At 40.4% G+C, this 22,657-nt stretch overlaps 1 protein-coding gene across 6 annotated transcripts in view; it reads left to right on the top strand.

The window, feature by feature from the left end:
• The window catches only part of MGAT4A (alpha-1,3-mannosyl-glycoprotein 4-beta-N-acetylglucosaminyltransferase A), an 86,245-nt gene that overhangs the window by 1,668 nt on the left and 61,920 nt on the right, over positions 1 to 22,657 (top strand). For 3 of the 6 annotated variants that reach the window (XM_079111333.1, XM_079111332.1, XM_079111334.1), the window contains one exon: positions 2,467 to 2,800. In XM_079111333.1, the coding sequence (XP_078967459.1) occupies positions 2,707 to 2,800 (94 nt within the window). In that variant the 5' untranslated portion in view covers positions 2,467 to 2,706. Of the gene's footprint in view, positions 1 to 2,187; positions 2,801 to 22,657 lie in introns of those variants that run through there. The other 3 variants (XM_079111337.1, XM_079111335.1, XM_079111336.1) reach the window with 1 other exon arrangement.

Here is a 22,657-nt window from a genome sequence, read left to right as displayed (position 1 = left end):
GTAGCTCATTAGTTTTGCTCTCATCTGGAGATTTCATTCACTTGTGCTGCACAGTTAAACTTCATTAGTTTAGAAACCCTAATTAAAAATGCATGATTACATTCTTGCTGAGTAAAAGGCTCTCTTATTTTTCTTGTGAAATTTCAGGTCTTATTAGTAGAATTCATTGTGAGTATCTTCTTCAAACCAGAGTTTGCTAATTTCCTGAATCCAGTATTTAATTTTCCATATGTTTTTCATATATTATGAATAGCATATCTATAGTCAACTTTGATTTTAGAGTTTGCCTTCACACATTTGTGCTGAATTTTATGCAGGCTTTTTTCATATTTAATAAAACTGTATTTTAAAATATCCTTATTTGATGATTTTGTTTGTCTAATTGAATGTTTAATGACCTTTATACTTTTTTAGCTCTCCTACTAGAACAAAATCCTTTCTGAAGTAAAATATGGCTAAGTGCATAGCAACAGAAAGTTAAAAGCATTTTTGTATAGTGTCATACCAGGATGAGAATTCCAAGTTATATAATTCACTACATTATCACCTCTATTTTTACAATCAGAACTCATTGTTGGGTCCTTATTGATTTAAGACAATTAGACGCTCCATGGAATTTAAAAATTGTAGGATTTTTTTTTTTTGCCATGAAAATTTTGATTCTGAGCTGTAGACATAGGTATTTGATGTTAACTGTAGGAAGCTCAACACATTTGGTTTAACAGTGATAACTTTCTGTGATAAGGTCTTTGGAGCTCCTTGTGCTCAGGTAGTAAGAGGAGCCAACGGAGTGGGGTTCCGTACTTCTAGAATGTTATATGGAAGTTAGGGCTGCTGGCTAAAGCCGGGAAACAGGCATGCTTTGTTGGGAGTTCCGGGGTGGGGAACTAGCCAAAGGCTACAGGAAGTGAGAAATTTGTTTAATGTTGTGTGTTTAGACTTTGAAAATTACCGTGAATTTTGCAACTTTTACCATAATGGACCCGTATTTGTTCTAGAATATAAAACGTTTTTGAGATTCACACTTTCCGTTGGGTAAAATTAACATTTCGGAAAGATTCTCCAGTTTAACCTACACTTCACTTCTCTTTATACTGCTGTGCTGCAGGTGGCTGCATTTGAGGGGCAAAGGGGTTACGTGAGTTTGAACTTTGGAATCATACAAATCAAAGTTTTCTCATGTTCATTTCCTTGTGTGTAAAATAGTGTTAATGATGCCCACCTCATAGGCTTTTGTAAAGGTTTAGACTACATAATGGGCCCAGCATATAGGAGATGTTCAGTGAGTTGTGGTCCTCATCTATTAAGTGTCCCTGCGACATTTCTTAACTAGTGGAGATTTCTAGTGGTGTTCAGTGATAAGAAGTAGCTGAGGTGGCAGTTTCTGAATTGCCTGCAAATGACTGCTTTAATCAGCCGTGCTTTTCCACTGAGAGAATTGCCCCTTGGGTTCGTTAGGCATTTTTGGAGGTGCATTAACTCACCCCACTAGAGTGTCATTTAGTATATTGCCAAGAGCATCTTGTGGTCCCCTTGAGGTAACCAGGAGTCATTGCACATCTCAGATTGCCTGACACACCCCTGGGGAGTGGGTCCAGTTATGTGTACAGAGGACTGAAGAGTAGCTGGCTGCATCTCTTTGCTTCTATTTTTTAATGTAGTTATCATTTGGCCACTATGCTCAAGTACTGGTAAGGACCTCATTTCTTTTAATTTTCCCAGCAGTTTGTTAGATGGGTGGTGATCTCCTAGATTTCCTGAGTTAAAACAATGTGAAGTGATGGGCCCTGGCTGATAGACTCGGGGCTGGATTGCTGTGTTTTTTAAATGCATAAATATTCTGAATTTACCCACTAGGAATTGGGTTAGTCACCGGGAAGACTGAAGTTATTTTGCAATGATGATGAATAGCAATAATAACTATAGGCTTTTTACAATTTATGATAATATGTGAAAGAGGAGACAGGACAGGTGGTTTTCTCATTTTGTAGATGAACCTTGGAGTAAGTAATGTTGGACCTGGATCTAGGACCCAGGCCTTTTGACTCATATATTACTGTCTGTCAATTTTCATACATACACATGCACACATGTGTACATATATTTGCATATATATATATATAATTTTTTTCTCTAAACATTTGTTACTGTGCAGTAGGAAAACTGGGAGAGTAAGGATTGTACTCAGGAGCCATTGCATGATCATTAGAGTCTCCTAAGCCCTGTAGCTTCTCAATGTAAATAAATAACTGGAAGTTTCTTTTCACAGACATAACAACCAGTAAGGAGGGAATACAATTTGAAGTTTTTTCCTTGGAGGGGAAAGACTGTAATTCTAGTATATGAAATGTGTAGTTGAGATGTGGGATGGCTCAGCCCTGCCAAAAATCCATTCAGGGTGGTGGCAGTCAGTAAAGAAACCTGTACTCTGCATTGTTGAACAAGTTTTCTTTCTCTTCCCCACAGATAGGGAGAAAACAGCCTCAGACAGGAGCCCATGAAGACCACGAAGACAATCTGAAGTAGCAGTTGTGAATGGTATTCTCGCTAGACACCTTCTGCCTGAGCATCTGAAATGAACCTCTTGCATTGATTGTTTTGATTGGCCTAGAGCCAGGAGTACTGGATTCCGTTGACTTCGGGCTAAAAAGAAAACAGTCTTGATTGTCATCACAAACATACGAACCAGTGTGATGGTGAAATGAGATGAGGCTCCGAAATGGAACTGTAGCCACTGCGTTAGCATTTATCACGTCATTCCTCACTTTATCTTGGTATACTACATGGCAAAATGGGAAAGGTAGGGAAAATGTCTGCGGATACCAGCGTGAAAGGTGGGGGCTTTTTGCTTTGTAAACTGTGCGTTGATGCTCAAGTTAAATATCCTAGCAACCTGCACGTTGCTTGCTCTCTGCTGGCAGTTTCTTTTGACACAGAAATGCAACGTATTCTTGGACAGAGGAGACAGAATTTCTAATTCCAATGGGGTTTGTTTTGTTTTCAATTTCTTATAATTGCACTTGGAGAAACAGATACTGATCAGTGGTTTACATTACACATGACAGCCAAGTTGAATAACAAAGACTTTTGTTTGGGTATTTTGTTTTATTTTTTAGCTAATCATCATAAATGTTTAATAAGCTTTCTTGTATTGGCTGTTGTATAGAACACTTAAAAGGACACAATCAGTGCCTTTGCGAAATTTACATGCCAATTATGCTAATGATTTGGTGCTGTGTAGTTAATGATTTAAACCACAGGCCTTGACAGATTGCTGCTTAGGCAAAAGCGTTTAAGAAGCGGGTGAGGAGACTGAGTGGAATGTTAAAAGTTTTTTATTTTACCAATTGTGTTTAGACTATTGAACTGTGTTTTTAAAGGAAAGTTATTTGTTCATTGCTAGAAATTATATTGTCATATTCAGGAATAATGCATTTCTTACTTTTTTGGGGGCAGGGGGAGGAGAGACTATTTGGAGTAAATTCCTTTCACCACTCCTTTCCTCATATTAATCTAAGGAATGCTAATGGCAAGAAAGATGGAGGTGTTGCCATGACTGCGTGCTTATTTTGTTAGGTTATAATATCATCGTCACCTGGGCTATTTGAAGATGCTATTGCTGACATCATTGTATTGACTCATGAAGATACTGAAAAGATTGTTTCATGACCCATTTTTTTTGGTGTGTTTTTGTATCTGCATATTAGATATGTAGATTTCTGTGTGTGCATATGTACTTATGTGGATCTATATGCAAAAAATAAGCAGATATAAATCAAAAGGCATTGTGCTTTGAACAAGTATAGTATTTTCCTAGTTTTTGTCTTGCTCTAATTTGGGGGAATGGAATCTTGGGGAAAAACAAGTGAAATATTGTTAAAGGAAAACTCTGTACAAATATAGACTTTTTAGATTTTAGTTTTTTATTGCACCAAATGAGAAGACTTAAGTATGAAGAATCTTGAATGATTAATCAGACTATTGATAATCCTTGACGTAAATAAAACAAGTGACTGGCTGTTAAGGGTCTTCTAGGAATAAGAGAATTGACTAACAATAGCAGGTGGATTTTTTCTTATCAAGAAACTTACCTGTTCAGAGATAGTAATGGAGAAACGTGACTCTTCTCCCTGTATCTCACGCAAGAGCTCTAAAGTTTTGGAATCTCCCTGCCCTCCATCTGTTTCTTAGGTAAAGGCATCAGAAGCATTATTAGTTTCTTACTAAGCTGTCTGTAGGATCAAAATTAATTCAAAGAATGTAAAGGATCTTTCTCTGTAGTATTAGACACACAGCCTGTTCTCTTTGATCATGGCTCTGAACGACTCTGCATCTTCTGTGCGTACTCTTCTGCTGTTTTTCTGCTCAGTGTTTTGTCCATACTTTGAGGGATCAGCACAGGCCTCCTGTTATAGTTGGTTGAAATCCCCTGTGTTGAATTGCTGTTGTTTATGTAACCACTCTTCACTGTCGAGCCCTTGGATTCTTTCTAGATAGTTCAGGCAGTCAGACAGCTTAGATTTTCCAGGGCAGGCCTGCTTTTCGGTATTCCATTCTACTACACACAAACCATGTGCTCTCATTTTTATTTTGAAAGTGTGATTTCAATAACCTTTGGCATGACTGGACTAAGAGTTTTTATTTTTTATTCACTGGCCTTTTACGTGTACCTCCCCTGTGCCTAGCACTGTATTATATGCTGTGAACATGAAATAAGAAATGACATGTCTTTGAATAGGGATTGGCAGGAAAGATGCATGTAAACAAGTGTGCCATCAGAATGCGGTAGAGGCGGTCACGATGCTTGTCCTGTTCCAAACATTTGTATCTCGTTTAATCCTCATAACAACCTCTAAATATTTTTACCTCCTTTATGTAGTTGGTAAGACCAAGGCAGGGCCGAGGTACTTACCATGGTCATACATTAAGTGGTGGAGTTGAAGTTTGAATTCAGGTAGGTGATTTCAGAGCTTAGGCTGGTAGCTATTGGTCTACCACCCAGAAGAGCACAGACAGAGGCTGCTAATTCTTCCGGTGCCTCAAAGGAGTAGAGTGGGAATGATGAATGTGAAGGGCAGGCCAGGCAGAGTAGGGGCAGTGGACATACCAGGCGCAGTGAGCTGCAGGTACAGCTACAGGTTCTGAAGTCATGCTTTGGGGTCACGAGACACTCAACATGCCTGGCACATGGGATTCCTAGACTGTCTTGAGTTGGTGATCGCAGTACAGTTCCTGTCCATCTCTATTCGCCACCTGCAAGAATAAGGAGCTGACCCATGAGATTGGCAGAGGTTGAGGAAGATGTCCAGAACCCTGCTAGGGAAGCTGGGCAGGGTACTAGTTTCAGCAGGTTACATGGGACCTCCACTAAAAATAAGGCAGAATTCAAATTATGTGGGATGCATATTTTGGGAGAGTTGTAGGTAGGTACTGTGAGAGTAGGACAAGAGTAATTACATGTCTCACTTTCTGCTGCTGGTAGGGATCCTAATGTACCTCCTGCTTCGGTCGGGCACAATCCAGAAACCAGGCAAAACTAAGTAGTCATAGATCCCTGGACCAGGACTGGTATTATATCTGACCTAGTGTTTGGTGGTTAATACATGTTTAGTAAACATTTGATATATAAATGATTCCTTCAGCAAAAATGTATTTAAGAAAAATTTAAACGGCTTTATTGAGGCATAATTTATATCTTACACATTTCACTCATTTAAAGTGCACAGTTCAGTGTTTTTTGGTATGCTAACAGGTGTGTATAGCCATGACCACGGTCAGTTTTAGAACATTTTCATCACCTCACAGAAATCCTGTCCACTGTAGCTGTCATTGCCCTGGTTCTCACCTTCTTGTCCGCCTACTCTAGGCAACCACTAATCTTCCCATTTCCGTAGCTTTCCCTCTTCTGGACTTTGGTATAAATGAAATCGTATAGTGTGACTGCCTTCTTTCACTTGGCCTAATGTTTTCAAGAGTCACCCAAGTTGTGGCATATATCAGGATCTCATTTCTTCTTATAGATGAGCAATGTTGCCTTATATGATACACACAGGTATATATACCCATGTTCGTATACATATGTGTGTGTGCATATGTATACATACTATCTATAGCTATACAGTTAGCTTTCCATCACCAAGACAAAATAACCCAAGAAAATAAACTTATAAGAGGGAAAGATTTGCTTTGACTCATGGTTTCAGAGGTTCATCTATGGTGACTTGGCCCTGTTTCTTTGGGCCTTTGGAGGTCTTATTGCCCATCTTGGCAGAGGAGTGTATGACAGAGGTGGCCTATTAACATTATGGTGGCCAGGAAGCAAGGGTTGGGACCGGGGAACCCAAAAGTTCCTTCAAGGGCAGTGACCTAATTACTTCCACGAGACTCTACCTATTAAAGGTTCTACCACCTCCCAAAGGTGCCACAGACTAGAGACAAAGCCTTTAACATGGAGGCCTTTGGAGAACATTCAAAATCCAAATTATATCTTGAGGACATTTATCATAGGAATTGTGTTGTGATGATGGTGGCCTTAAGTCCCATGATCACCACCTGCGTGCTGGAAAACCAAGAATCTGGTGGTGTAATTTAATCTGAGTCCAAACGCTTGGAGACAAGAAGTGCTGAAGGTATAAGTTCCCGTTTAAGTCCAAAGACCCAAGAACCAGGCGAAGAAACATCTGAGGATCCGATGTCCCACCTTAGAAACAAATTTGCCCTTTCTCCACCATTATCTCTTTAGACCTTCAATATGTTGGATGATTTTCACCCATATTGGTGAGAGATTATCTTTTCTCAGCCTACCAGTTCAAATATTAATCTCTTCTAGAACATCTTCATAGACATGTACAGAAATAATGTCTTGTCAGCCATCTGAGCATCCTTTAGCCCAGTCAAGTTTGACACATAAATTACCTATCACAAGGCCCTTTAGTGAACTTTTTTTTCTTTTTCCTTCTGTTATTGTACTTTGCAACTATGGAATTTCTATTTGGTTCTGTCTTAAAATTTGTGGCTTTTTCTTAGTACCCTGTATTCAATCACACATTGCCATGCCTTTCTTAACTTCTTTAGGTTTCCTTGAGGTCTGAAACGTGCTCTGAAGTCTGCCATCTAGTTGTACTCATAGCCTGTTGCCTGTTTATCTGATGTATGGGCCATACTTTGCTGTTTCTTTGCACATCATGTTTTATTGGCTAATGAATATTTTTAGAAAAATATATTTTAGCAACTCTGGATACTGAGGTTCTCCCACCCATGAACCTTGTTATTTCTGACTTGTTTAGCGACTTGCTGGATTATTTTATTGAAGTCTGCCCCTTTGCCAGGGGGCATTCACAATGCTGTGCAACCACTACCTTTTTCTAGTTCCTGCCATGTTTTGAGATGTTTACTTTATGATGCTGTAATGTGCTCCAGGTTGTCTGGTAGTTTCTGCACTCCAGCCTTGGGTGCAATCATTTCTCCACGAGCCTTTACTTCCTTTGTCCCATTCTATTGTGCTCTCACCACATCCAGTCCCTCTCAGTGGACAGCAGGGAAATGTGTGTATACACATGTCTGTCTATGTCCCTGTCCATCTGTATATCTTTTTAAAAAATCCTGAGCACTACCTGTTCTTAGCAGTTGCTCAGCTTCTTCGGTAGTACCTATAGTGTCCACACCAGTGTCCTCTTTCCCCTGTCAGGCCAGTCTCTTCACAAAACGTGACTCTTCCTATCCCAGTGTCATTACTTATACCCAGTACATATGTACAGTAGTTTCAGAATTGCTAACCATAACCCAAGTGAAAAGTAAATTTACCAGGGTACTGTTTTTGTACACAGTTATTTTTATATTTTGTCTTGTAAAACATAGTCAACTGCTGTTTTCTAAAGTTACTTGGCCTACTTTTTATCTTAGTCACTTCCTCTTCTCTGTGCTTGTGTTATTCATTTCTAATGCATGCATTTAGACCCATTTATTACTGTTTGTATTGTTTTGGATTTCCCTAACACCTTGTTTAATTGAATTTATTTACATTTTGAATATGTGAAACATCATCTTCATTGAGTCAGAACTGGAAAAGAAAAAAAAAAAAGCATACTGAGAGGTATTCCATTTCCATTATTCCCTCCCACCTACCAAGTTTCTGTCTGTCTTGTATGTATTCAGTATTACAGTTTACTGGTTTATCCTTCCTGGATTTCTTGTTGCACAAATTGAGCAGGTAGCTTTGCATTTCCTCATGTCTTCTTCCTTCTCATGTGAACGGTGGCATGCAGTAGATGCTCTTATCCATTGCAGTTTTCACTTAGTAGTATATCCTGGAAATCACTCCATATTCATTCATTGATACCTTCTTTTTTTTTTTTTTTTTTTTAACAAATGCATAATACTTCATGGTGTAGATGCATTTAAATTTATTCAATCACTCATCTCTCCAGGGGCACTTTGGTTTTTATTCATATTCATTATAAGTGCTTTAGTGCTTATTTACTTTTATTTAGTACATATTCTAGGCATTGTGCTGGGCCTCAGATAATGGAAATCTAGTTTACATTTTTGTAAACTTTTAATAGTCACCTAATTAATTTCTGTGGGAAATCAAGAACAATTTTGGAAGAAAACTGTAGTTGCCATTTATGTTGTAAACATGAAAGTGTGGGGATAGAGTTGATTTGATTAACATTTAGATTTAAATTTATTCAGGAAAAGTAGAGTCATACCTTTTTGCTAATGTACATTTTGCTTGCCTGTGAAAGTTAAGTTTGTTTTTGAAACTGAAGGATTAAAAGGTAGTTTAATTTTTTAAAAGCTCTATTTTCCCAGCAGGAAACTAGAAAGTACAGCAATTTATAGTTGGTGTTCATTTTTTTTAAGTTTATTTTTCCAGATTAAAAAATAGTAAATGGTCACATGCCAGGTTGTTTTCCCCCTCCACAGTTGTGATGGTATGAGAGAACTTTCTAGCCAAGAGGGTGGGTAATTGGCATACAACTCCATTTTCTGTTCAACAGGTGTAGACATTTTCTATCTTCAGGATAATTCAGTAAATGTTTCAGTTGAAATAGAGAAAAGTGCACAAGCTCTAAGTGTGCCTCTCCTCGTAACGAGCTGCAGTCGGGCATCCAGCACTCCTGAGTGCCCGTTGGTTCACAGTTCTCTGGATGCTTTTCCTAGAAGTCTCTGGGGCAGCAGCAGCTTTTAGAAGTGGGTCTTGCTCGTGGTGCTTCTCTGCAGGAACCAGATCTTGGGTTTGTTTCTTCATTGCAGCTTGTGTTTAGCCTTCCTCCAACATTCATAGAATGCTGTGTGCCCTTGCACTGGACCAGGGAAAGCCGAGATGACAAAGACAGAACAACCGCCCTGTGATGGAGGTCACAGTGCAAGAGCAGGACAGGTGACTGGTATGTGCTGTGCTGCCGGTGTCATTCCTAGGCGTGGGCAGAGGGCGGTGATGTTTCTTAGGGAAAGACTGTTCCTTCTGATGAGGGGTTCTGGAAAGGTTTCTCATGAGAGTGACATTTGAGTTGTTAAAAGGCGATTAGGAATTAGAGGGAGAAAGTTATCTCTTGCCAGGAGTCACCGAGGAATACCCTGAAATGACGGAGAAGGTAGACATTGGATTGAACCAAGGTGTGTACAGGTGGCAGCATACTGAATGGTGGAAGAGTTGGGCCTGGTGGACCACAGGGTTTTGGTGTATCAGAGGCCAGAGTGCACAGAAATGGAGGGGGGACCAAGGAAGTGTGCAGGGAACAGGAACTGGAAGCTTCTCATTTAAAGGGGAGAGGGACTGGAAGTTTCTCTGAGCTCCAGGAACTGGTATGATGGCGTAAAGACCTGAAGGACTCTGGAAAACTCTGTGGTGGAGAGTGCCTTGTCATCTGATTTATCTTAAATTTTTACTTCCTATAAAAACCCTCTTTAGACTGGGTACATTATTATTTTTTTTGGTTGTTACCAGCACACCATTTACACATGTACCTGCACATGTCTTTTTTCTTTTAGAGTTTACTTAAAAGTAAAATGCATTCTTTTGAACTTCAAGCCTTTAATCAGTAGACAAAAGCACAAATATTGCAGAACTTACCATATTTATATTTTAACTTATTTGAAACCGTCAGTACTGTGAGCTTCATTCCTCATTTCTGAACTTTCCTATGATTATGGTAATTGATACTTTTATACATTTCTGGGAGTTTTAGAAATCAACAGACTAGAAAAAATGGGTGTGGTGATCTTCTGAGAACTAATGCCAGTCAGGATCAGGGTGGTTGGGAGGGCTGAGTGGGGCAGGGGACCTGGTTGCTTCTCTCCAGGTCATTCTTTTCTGAGTCTCTTGTCTGACTGGGTCCTGTATAGTTTGGCTCTTAAATGGCCCCCACGGTCCATATGGTAAAAGCTTGGTCCCCAGCTGGTGCTGTTGGGAGGTGGTAGAATTTTTAAGAGATGAGATGGCCTAGGAAGTCTTTCGGTCATTGAGGGTGAGCTGCAGAGGGAACTGTGGGACCCTGACCCTTCTTCTCTCCTGCGCTGCCCAGCTATGAGGTGGGCACGCTTGCTCCACCACATGCTCCTGCCATGAGGCACTGCTGCACCACAGGCCCAAAGCACAGGCCAGCCATTTATCGACTGAAACCTAAAACTGCACCAGAGTAAACCCTTCCTCTGTGTAAGTTGATTATTTCTGGTACTTGTAAAGGACATCTAGCATGGGTCTTTGTTCACAATTAAACACACGTATTACAAGGCCTCAGAGCTCTTGTTGATCAGACAAATTTGTTGCTGCCATGTGGTGTTTTCCCTTCAGGAAAAGGATTCTGTACTGTCCTCTTTGCCTTACTTTGCCTTGGTAGAGTGTCACAAGCTTCAGCATTCCTGTTAGAATCTTCCGATTGGGAGATCACCTCGAATTTTCTTGGTCTGAGGTAAGGGAACTGGTCTGGAAACTTGATCTTTTTAGAACAGATAATTGAATTTTTTTTTTAACTGATATTTCCCCGTTTTTGTTAGGCTTCTTACTTCATTCCAAAATGAGGACTTGCTGAGAATCTGTTTTCCCCTCCCATTTTTGGTATGCACAGATAGATACAAGTTTTTATCTGTATTTTGAAGCACATATACTTATTGGAAGACAGAAATACTCAAGTACATAGACATCTTCTTGTTCAAATTAACATACAAAACACCATAATCTTTGCCTTTTTTTTGCATTTCAAACTTTTTTGATATTTAAATTTTTTGTACCACAGTTTGTCTCTGTTAATCATAGTTTTCTTTTCGTGTCCACACTGTCACCCTCTGGCTGCGAAGGTCCTCTTAGGCTGTCCTCTTTGCTGTTTTAACTTTCACTGAAACTTTCCACAGTGTCTATGCTTTCTTGTCCTATTTCTGTGCTCCCAGGCCCATCCTTTTATTTTCCTACCAGAAAATGTGGAATTAGTTATGCCTTAAGAGTCCTAGTTCCTTCCCATATGAATTAGAGACCAAAATTGGGTGCTCATGAGACTTGATGGAAAGAGTGTTGCTCTAGGAAACGTCATTGGTTGGCTGTTAGCTGAACCAGTCACGTTGCTGCCCCCAACTTTGCTCTGGGGATGAGGTTTCATTGATCTCTAGGACTTTGCTGTGTGTGATGAAACCCAGCTCATTAAAGGGTCTTCCGGTAGGACTGGAACTCTGTAGGTGAGCTGGGCCGCCTGGAACTGGTTACTTAAAGGAGAAAGCTGTGTGGGACAGAGAAGCATGTGCCAGCTGGTTTATCTCTTGAACTCGCCTCGTTAATCCCCGCAGTCTTCTGTGTGGAGAGTGGCCGCTGTCTCAGAGTACCCCTCATCTTTCCTTCCCCTGAAATTCTATGTGAGTTAAAGAAAAAGGAAGTCAGTGTTCCAGGAACTGCAGTCTCTAGACTGTACGCCCAGTGGCGTGCTGCTGTGTCCGTTCCTTCTGTGTGTGCTTGCGTTGAGTCAGGGTAGTTAAGCTTAAAATGTGACCTGCAGGATTTGTGGTGTAGAGTCTTATTTTTGTTTGTCCCTCATAGTTGCTTTTGTCTCCCAAATCTTTTATCTGTTTCATTCTCCCCCCTTTTACTTTTAATCTGTAGTAAAGTTGTGCTTGTTTGCAAACAATTTTGCAGAGAAATGGAGGACTGATGAGACTCCTGAGCAGCCCAGTGCTGCTGCCCTTTCAGGAGAAGTGAACCTGCAGTTTCAAAACTGAAACTAAAGCATCGTGCTGGATGGGAACAGTGGAGGATAGCATCTGATGACCACCTTTCTGTCCTGGTCGCCTTCAGTCCTCTCAGCAGCTCTGGGAAGCAGGCATTAGTCTCCAAGTTGCTGTGAGGATGTTCAGGCAATTGGCCAACTGCTGAATGGAGAGTGGTAGAAACCAGGACTGAACCAGGCACAACTGACTCTGGCTTGTTCCCCCGCCTCAGCTCACAGAACCTGGCATGGACTTCAGTGTAGCAGTGGGGCTACCAAATGTGTCCCCTTAGAGAAGTTTCTGGAAGCCTCCCATTGTCTGTCACCTAATGGGACTTCTATCTATGCTTTGGTCAAAACTGCTTTCTTTGATCATATTTAGTCATGCCCCCCTCCTTAAAGAAAAAGTATGCAGTTTTTTTATTTTATTTTTTTTAGTTGGCAATAGGCCTTCATTTTATTTATTTATATGTGGTGCTGAGAATCAAACGCAGTGCCTCACACATGCTAGGCAAGTGCTCTGCCACTGAGCCACAACCCCAGCCCAAATATGCAGTTTTAATTTAAGAAATTCAGCAAAAATCCAGCTTAATTTTGACTTTAGAATAAAAAAATCAATTTATGCTGCCATTTGTTAAAGGCTACTTACTTAAGTCTTATGAATTATGAGTGTTCCTTTTAAATTGAAGTGTTTATATTATTGCTGGTATTTTTGGAAAAGTTATGTTAACTTGAGTGACGAAGGGGGATTTTTGTTTCGTTACTAAACACAACCATTAAACTGTTGTTTTAGCAAAATGTGTGCCAAAGTTTAGGATGGATGTAACCTTTTTTCCCCTTCAGTAATACACAGAAAACTGGGTTTCAGGATTTTGGGTTTTTTTTTTTTTTTTGGTACTGGGGATTGAACCAGGGGTGCTTAACCACTGAGCCACATCCTCAGGCCTTTTTATTTTTTTAATTTGAAACAGGGTCATGCTAGGTTGCCTAGGGCCTCACTAAGTTGCCGAGGCTGGCTTTGAACTTGCAATCTTCCTGCCTTAGCCTGGAAGATGCTGGGATTACAAGCATGCGGCCACCGTGACTGGCATGTTTATTATTTTGATACATAAACAATAAACCTAAATCTTGTGACTTTTGATTAAAATGAAGCACATTGACTGTACCAAATTTAGAGAACCTCACTAGCCTTACATTTATTTTTATCTTGAAATGAAAAGGAGCCTGTAGTCAACTGAACACTCTGCAGTAACCTTGGCATTGAAGTATTCTCAGGGGAGGGTTCTGTGGACTTGACTGATGTTTGGGTCTGTCACAGAGTTGATAAACCCACCACAGTGGCAGCACTGCTAAAAGTAGAGAGGCAGGTGTGCAGTGTGGAACTTCTGTTACTTTGAAACTGTTTTCTGAGAGTCACATTGAGGGTGGGGCATTTGGACTTCCAGCATTCACTGCACACTTTGGATTACAGCACTGAGGAGACACTCCAGAGGTCACATATGACCAGGCTTGCTCTGAAATAGTAGGATTTGGTGGCTTGTCCAAGGATGAGACAGGGCCAGTGTAGACAGTGTTCATTGGGATGAAATGTGAGTGGGGACCTTCTTTCTTTTGTAGTTCATTCTGTCATTTTGGAAAATGGCTCTCTTGAGACTTTTTAAAAATTAAAGGAAGTTCTGTTGTTGGGGATTGAACCTGGGACTTTGTGCATGTTAGATAAGCTCTCTACCATTGAGCCACATCCCCAGCTCTAAAAAAAGTTTTTTTCCCCCCACCTATTTTATTGTCAATAATCATGGGGAAATTATAAAAATTGAAAAAAGTTCTGTAAAGCAACTTTTTTTTTTTTTTTTTTTTGTTCTCCCTATACGAAGGTAGATCCTGCAAATTACAGAGCTTGACATTTGGGAACAGATATTCACTGGGAAGTTCATGAGCATGAATGTTTATAAAAAGAAGTAGTGATTATTAGCCAGTAAAACTGAACTTGGACTGAGATAAAACAATGAACTTCTTAAGGGCAGAGATCATGTCCCCATCACACTTCACTTTAAAAAATTTAAAATTATTCAGAAAATATAGTAAGTGATATAAAAAACCTGTGTTTCCATTACCCAGGTTTTTTCATATTTACTTTTAAAATTCTCTTCATTTTTAATGAGCATAGCACAACAGATCCAACATCCATCATCCAGTGTCCTCTTTGCTGTCCTTCCCAGACAGAGGCGAACACATCACACTTGTGCATGCTCCCAGTCTGTTTTATGCATAGGTTTATGAATGTGAATATCTATAACTTAAATTCATGTATATGTGTAATATGGTTTGTGTGTGTTAAACCTTTTGGACTAATTTATACTGCAGGTATTCTGCGCCCCACCCCCTGTGGAGTGGAATCCAGAGCCTCACACATCTAGGCAAATGCTGTGCACCTGAGCCACACCCCAGCTTTCTCCCACCCACCTCACATTGTGGTGTTTCTGGGGAGAGAAGTACCCCAGCGGACCCCATCCCGCCATTTTCTGTGACATCATTCTATAACTATGATCACTTTAAAAAAGCATTTTTAGTTGTAGATGGACACAATACATTTATTTATGTGGTGCTGAGAATTGAACTTAGTGCCTCATATATGCTAGGCAAGTGCTCTACCACCAAGCTGCAACCCCAACCTCTCTGTAACCACTTTTTATGCCATTTTGTTCTCTAGTTGCTAGCAGGAGTCTAATTCAGGTCCCTCTAGACTGGGTATTAATGTGTAAAGTTTTCATCCTTGTTCATTCAGAAGCTTATCTTTTATGGTATAGATCATGGCATAGAAGAGTAGATAAGGCTTTTTGTCTCTGTGTACATGGTAGGTAACATTTAGGACCCAGTATCAATATTTCTGTATTTTTCTCAGTCCATTCAGTGTCCACATTGTCTTAATCAATTTTTAAGTTTAGTTCTTTGCATTTAATAATAGGAATTTTATTAATTTTCATTATGTTCACACTACAACATGGTCAGTCAGTTATTTGAGTATAGATAGTTTTTAATGGATGTTATTTTTTTCCCTCTACAGTTATACTGATCATATAATTTTTTTTCCCAATCTAGGGCACTTGAGAGCAGAGAACATGTTCTTAACAATTAATGCTGCAGTAGCAGTTATACATTGGAACTATCCTAAGCAGAGATGTCTGTTGTCAACCTATTGACGTGGTGGGCCACAGTGGCCGGGCGTGATTGGCTGTGTTCAGAGGAGACAGGAAACCTGGACTTGGCTGTGGAATTGGTTCAGTCATGCTGGGAAGTGGAGTGTGCCACCATCTAAAACCGCGATTCAGAGTCTTTGTGAACCTAAGGGGATGCGTGATCCAATCAACCAGTCACTCATGTGATATGACACCTGTTGCAATTAATGGTTTCATTGGGAGTACAGACAGCTGGGAGGGGACAGATGTTTCCTGAGGTGGTGACAAGCACTTTGCTGAGGCAGTAATGAGAGGCAGTTTTCTTTTAGTGTGCTAAGATGTAGCAGCTTAATAAATCCTCAAGGGAAGGTCACCCCTTCTGACCTGATTGGACCCAGGAGTCAAGGTGACTTGGAGGTCCCTCTCTGAAAACCAGGATGAAAGATAAAGTAGAAATGGGAGCTCCTGATGTCCTCCTGTCACTTTCCTCATGGGAACTTCCTTCCTATGTGTAAATTTTGCCTCTTGTGTTCCTTTGGTATGGTCCCTAGAAACTAATGTGCTAAAATGGAGAGGAGTAATTGAACAATGACTTTATTGGTCTGAGTTTCACCTACTGCAGTAAGGTTAGGTCTGGAGGGAAATTTACTAATCCCAGGTGTAGGACAATAGTGGTTTATTGGCCTGGTGCTCTTTAATTTGTGAGGAGCTTTTCTTCACATTCCTTTTTCCCTTGAACTCAGGTAATTTGTCCACTTATCTAGTGTTTGTCAAGGTGCTGTTACATTGGAGTCGTGTTGGTAAACATGACAGAGGACATCCTTGCTGTCATAGAGCTGTTTATGGAGGTCCTGGAGGGATGGCTTACACAATGATAGTCGAACAACTAGATAGACTTATTTCATGCCGAAACGGATACGGACAACGAAGCTGCTGTGTTGAGGGCTGCGAAGATGCAGGTGTAGCCACATGGCCTCTGAGGAGAACCGAGGCCTGAGGCCTCGCTGATGAGAAGCAGAATGAGGAGGGGTCCCAGCAGCTGAGGAGCAGGTACTGAAGTCCTGAGGCGAAATCAGCACGGCATGTTGAAAGAGTGCAAAGAAAGTGTGGCCAAGCCATGGCGCGAGATGCCCAGGGAGTTCAGTGGGAGCGAGGCTGGAATGGTAGCTGCGGGGCAGAGTACTGTGGCCTTTAGAGGACTTGATCCCACAGTGGCAGGTCTTGGAGGGTGTGCACCAGGAATGAGCTCTGATCCAGTTTACTTTTTAGAGAGGTCTCTGCTGCTAAGGAGGCAAAGTAGAAATAGGGAAGTTCCTCGCAAGGGTTTTCTCCATTGGGTTAGCCACATTGATGTGGACAGATCCCACCAGAATCTTGGGGGTAGATCTGACTGGATGTGCTGTTGGATTGGAGAGGAGGTAGAGGGACTAGAGGGGTCAAGGATGGTTCTTAGGTTTTGTCTGTGATGAAGGATGGTGGCGCTGTTTATTAAGACTGGGAAGACTTGGAGAAGAACAGGTTTTAGAGGTGGACATCTAGAGTTTCGCCGTGAATTGAGATGTGAGTGTTGGTGTGATTGGCATGCAGATGGATTCCGGAGCCTGGGGCTGGATGGGGTAACCCCGAGGGCTGAGTGCTCTTATTACTGGCAGTTCAAGTGGAGGGGAAGCCGTGAGAGAGGAAGGAAGAACATGAGGAAACCCATGCCGAAGAAACAATAGAGGCAAGTGTTCTTTTTGGTACTTCCATATTTCTAAATTATATTCATAAATCGCTGCTACTTTCTTGTTTTTAGTGAACTTCCTTTCGCAGATGAGAATTTGCCCACTCGTTTCGCTATAATGTTTGATGTTGTTATGAATGAGTGGGCCCTGTATGGTACTCTCACCTCTCCTGTATTTACAGCAGTTTGCATTCTTAATGTTAATGGCTATCTCTTCCTTCCCTTGTATGGTTATGGGTCTGCTCTTTTCCCAATGGATTCTTCAGATGTGTCACCTATCAGTTCTTTCCAAATGCTCTAATGTACCAGATAACGTCAGGTTTGTTTTCTTTCCTGTGTTTCTTCCTGAAGCTCTATCCTCCAGTTGGAAATGGTGGCATTCTCGTCCTCTGGGACCGTCCTTTGTGTTTTCCTGGGAGTTCTTTTGCTCTCCTCTTGGGATCCCCTGCTTTCTGGATCCTGTGTCTCTTTCTTATTCCTTTCTTCATTGGAGCATGTTCTCCATTAGCTTCCTAAATAAGTATGCGTCCAAATTCACATTTGGTTGACGGCTGAGTAAAGAATTTTAGGCTGAAAATTGTGTTTCCTCTGAAAGTTTAAGACATGCCTTCCATGTCTTCTGGCAGCTCTGCCTTCTAATGGCTGTTGAGCTGAATCCTCTTCTTTGTACATGAGCTCTTCCCCGCCTTGATAAACTTGTGTTTTGTTTTTGCAGTGCTGGCAATTGACCCAGGGCTTTGTGCATGCTAGGCAAGTGCTCTACCACTGAGCTACTTCCCCAGCCTTAGAAACTTAAAAAAAAAATATTTTATTTCCTGCTCTTCCTCTTGTCTTTATTGTACTGGCTAGAAACTCTAGTACAATGTTGAGTACAAGTGACAAGAGTGGACACCCTTGCCTTCTTCCCATTAAATTTGATGTGAATTATAGATTTGTTTTAAAAATATGGATACCCTTTATCATGTTGAGGAATTTGCCATCATGGAACTCAGAAGTTTTTAGTTGGTTATTAAAAAAAATTTTTTAAAATCATGAGTGAGTGCTGGATTATGTCAAATGCCTTTAATGCGTCTTTTTAGTTTCATGAGGGTTTTATCTAGTTAGGCAAAAAGCCAAGGTTTTTCTCTAGGAAAAGATTTTTCTAAAGAATTAACTTTTGGTTTTATCATTAACAAAAACTTATAGATTAACCTGGGAAAAATGAATGTCATGAAATATCTGTATTTAGGTCTTTATTTCAGCAGGGTTTTGAAGTTTTCTGTACCTATTTTGTTAGATTTATACCCCTTTTGTGCTAGTGTTAAGTGATACTGTTCTTAGTTTAAGGTGCCACTTGTTCATTGTTGGTATATAAGAAAGCAATTGATTTTTGTTTTTTTAACCTGTGTTCTACAACCTTCCTATAATTGCTTCTTAGTTCTAGGTGGATGTTTAGTTGTTGTTGATTCTTTGGGATTTTCTATATAGACAAATATGCACAGTTTTATTTTCTCTTTTTTAATCTGAACATCTTTTATTTCCCTTCCTTGTGTTTTTTTGTTTTTTCCCCCATTAACCAGAACTTCCAGAGCAGATCTGCTTGCCTTGTTTCTGATCTTAGTGGGAAAAGTCTGGTTTCTCATCAACAAGAGTAATAACTGTGTCATTTGTAGGTATTCTTCATCAAGTTAAGGAGCTGCCTCTGTTCCTAGGTTGTGGCAAGCCATTACTTTCTTCATATTTTATTTGTACTGTTTTTCTCTTCTCTAGACACACTTGACATCGTGTATTAAAGGGGCTGTTTCTTCTTTCCTTCCTTTCTGTTCTTCAGGTTGGATACTTTGTATTACTCTAACTTCCAGGTCATTGAGTTTGCAGCTAAAAATCTGTAGTTGAGCATCTTTAGTGAAATTTTCATTTTAGTTGCTGTAACAATGCCAGAATTTCCATTTTGTTTTACATTTGCTGTCTCTTTATTTTCTTTTGAGTCAGTTTGATCACACTCTTCTCGTTTCCATGTTCCTTAAACATGGTTTTATTTGGTTCTTCTAACATATTTATAGTAGCTGTTTTGAAGTCGTCTTCTGCTAACTCTGGCATCTGGGAACACGCAGAGACCATTTCTATTGCTGCTGCTTTTTTTTTTTCTGCCTATCTTGTAAAGTTTTGTTGACTACTCTGTATTTTAGGTAATATAGTGCTGTGGTCTGGATTTCTGTTTTGTGCCCCTGAAGAAGGTGGTGGTAGTGGTTTTGTTAGCTCAGTTATTTAGAACTGGATTGAACCAAATCTCCGAAGTCTGTCTCACCTATCATATCTCTGCCCTTTGGTTTTCATTTGTTTTTATCGTTGAGTCTGGTTTCCTTGTGTAGTTGCCCTGGTGTCTGCATAGTATCGTATGCAGCCAAAGACTGGTTGGAGGTTGGAGAGAAACACTGGAAGCCTGGAAGGCTCATTCTCTGCTGATGGAGATGTGTGGACTGGGCCAAAGCCCCACCCTGAGCTGTTTCACATCTGCCCCACCTTGAATTTCCTCTGGCTTCCTCTCCTGTGTGGGGTAATTCTGTGGCCAGATCTGCGTGGGTCTGCTGTGAGTGTGAGTAGCCTGCTGTGTCCACCTGAGATATCGAGCTCTGTGAGCCCCTGACACTGTCTCGCCTCCTGGAGCTGCCTGCTAAGTGTTTGGCTGGTGTGCCAGCCCCTTGCTCGCCCCAGATAGAGCAGTAGCCCCAAATAGAACACTAGCCTCAGGCTAGCAGAGCCGCTGGCCCTTCTCGTTCACTTGTCACTTGGACTGGCAACATCCCAAGTCAGATGAGTCCTCTCTGGCAGCACGAGTGAAGCTGCTGATTTTCAAGACCTGCCCCACCCTGCTGACCTTTGAAGTGACCACAGCTGGGGAGGGATGAGGGCAGTCCTGGCAAGACAGTCAGACTTTGTGCTGTTCCTACCGGAAGCTCAGTAGTTTTATGAATAAATATGTCTCAGTCTGTTGAATGCCCTTGATTGATTTCCACAGCACCAAAATGGTGGTTTTGGATTCTCTTGACAAGCTTTAAAGCTTTATAGTTACCTTTTGGGGAGAGACTTTGTGGGCCTCCTCTCTGTTATGTCAGAAGTTAGAAGTCCCTTGGGCAGATTTTGAATGTCCCTCCAGGCGATTCTGGCATTCGATCAGGGTTGAGAACCATTACACCTAGGATTCCTCAAGCTCTAAATACATATAAAAATCATGGCTTTTGCCATGTTGACCTTAAAAAAAAAAAGTTTTTAATGTCTGTGGTGTTATAAATAAGGGCCTAACTTTAAAACAAGCTCTAAAGAGGGGCTATCAGTTAGACCTCACCTCTGCCAAGTTGGCCAGCAGCCTTTCTTGTTGATGTATTAAAGCTGACAGTTGTAGCCCTTGGACTTGGACTCATGTGCAGCTTAGTTGGCTAGCATCCATTCCCTAGAAGAGTACCCTAATCTAATTTTTCCAGGTTGGAAAGCTTCTTAAGCATGTGCTATGCTCAGAGGTTGTCTAGAATCTAGGCTTGATGTATTCTTAACTCTGAAAGGAAATTATTCATGGCTGACATATTAGAGGAGACTAAATAGAGAACATTGGGTTATTACAGAACATTAGCTAACTGATTTTTTTTGGTGCTACTTTAGAAAGACTGCCAATCAGATTTTGGAAATTGTCTGATGAAATATGTGGATAAAGGTACATTGTACTCTTAACCAGTAGTGGATAAGCATAGCATAACAAAGAGACAGTTGATCAGTCTTTCTTAATAGATCTCAAGTGCATGAAAGTCTTAAAGTGCTAGGGAACTCAATCTCATAGATCAATGTGAATTTTTTTTTTTTTTTTTGCAGTACTGGGGATTGAACCCAGCACCTCAATCCTGGCTCATTTTTGGTATTTTTCATTTTTCTGGACTAATAATCACCAAAGTGTATCTTGCTGGGCATGATGACAAACCTGTAAGCCCAGCTACTTGGGTGGCTGAAGCAGGAGGATTGCAAGTTCAAGGCCAGCCTGGACAACTTTGTGAGACCCTGTCTGAAAATAAGTAATGGAAAGGGCTAGGGATATGGCCTCTGGGTTCAATCCCCAGAACCAAAAAAACAAAAAGCACACGACCCCCTATAACCCCATGCCAAAATATAACAAAGCACCAAACAGTGTAAAAGGATGCGAGGGGATCTCTAGACTCTTTCAGGAGGTTTATGAAATCAAGACTATTTTTATAATAATGCTAGGATATTATTTGCCTTTTTCAGTCTTATGAAAATAGCAGAAACAGTTACAAGAATTTAACTCTTCCCTTTCAAGCCAGCCATTAAAAATATTTGAGAAAGTCACTTTTTTCACTGAAAATTTTTTTTTAGAAAATAGTTGTTTTCACAACACGCTGCTTATGCTAATGTAATTGCTTTTTAAATGCTTTTTAAATAAGTATTTTGTAAGTTTATTGGTATTTCTGACATGGTAAATGTTGATAAATACAATTCACATAAACAAAAGAGCTTTGGGGTCCACTAATTTAAAAGAGTGCAAACAGGAGTCTAAGTCCAAAAAGTGTGAGAACTTTTATATATATAAATATCCTTTAGAGAATCTGACACCAGGATGTGCATTTTGTATGCTGTTGCTTATCCTGTACAAATGTTTCCTATGTCGTGAATTTTAGCAGTTCCATAATATTCTATTATATAAAATAATTAGCTTACCCTTTTCGATAATATTGTTTGGTTTCATGAACATTTTGGATAAATTTTTAATAACTCAGAATGTAAGATGATTTGCCTCAGTTGACCCTTTGCTACCATTTGTTTGGCCTCCTAAAAGGCAGTATGAGAACATTCAGGGGGGAGCAAAGAAGAAATGCTAAAATAGGATCCATGCTGTACGAAAAGAGCATACAGATCAGAGACTTCTTGTCATCAGAAAGACCTGCTTGCAAGGTTGGCATTGGTTGGTATCTGGGAGCTTGGTGACACTGATGTGAAACTTACCTCATGTGATCTGAGTGGCTCCTTGTGCCTGGACTGTTCCTATAAGCTGTGTGGTTCATCTGAGCCGCTGCTTGCTTACTTGGAGTCTGGAATTTTGGTGTGTGCTAAGTAAAGGTATTTACTTTCTGGGTCCAATTGACCTATTTTTTTCTTACAAGTAATTTTACAAATAATAAATAGGATAACGTGACAAACAACTTTCACTATAAATTATAATGTTTAAAAACTGAAACATCCAAAGCCAGAATTTTATTGCACGCATTTCTGGTTTAAGAAACTGAATGGACAGTGTCTTTTGACCAGAGCAAACTGCTTATTAACTGTCATGCAGGGATCTGGACAGTCTAATTCCAAATTTTAACTACATCTCTAATAGATTCTAATGCATCTAATAGTTCCCCATTACTTCTAGTCCTTCTTCACCCGTGTCACCAAAACAAAGCATTAGTTTAGGCTTTAGGCATTAGCTCCTGAGCCTAACCAGTAAATCTTGCTGCCCACACAGTGGATGAAAGAATACCATCGCAAGTCCTTCCAGCCCACGGGATGTTCTGGATCCTTACTACACACAGTGTGATGAA

This window comes from Sciurus vulgaris (assembly GCF_902686455.1).
Source record: "Sciurus vulgaris genome assembly, chromosome: 14".
NCBI lineage: Eukaryota > Metazoa > Chordata > Mammalia > Rodentia > Sciuridae > Sciurus > Sciurus vulgaris.
The sequence above is the reverse complement of the archived record's forward strand: the minus strand, read 5'-3'. Positions and strand labels throughout refer to the sequence as shown.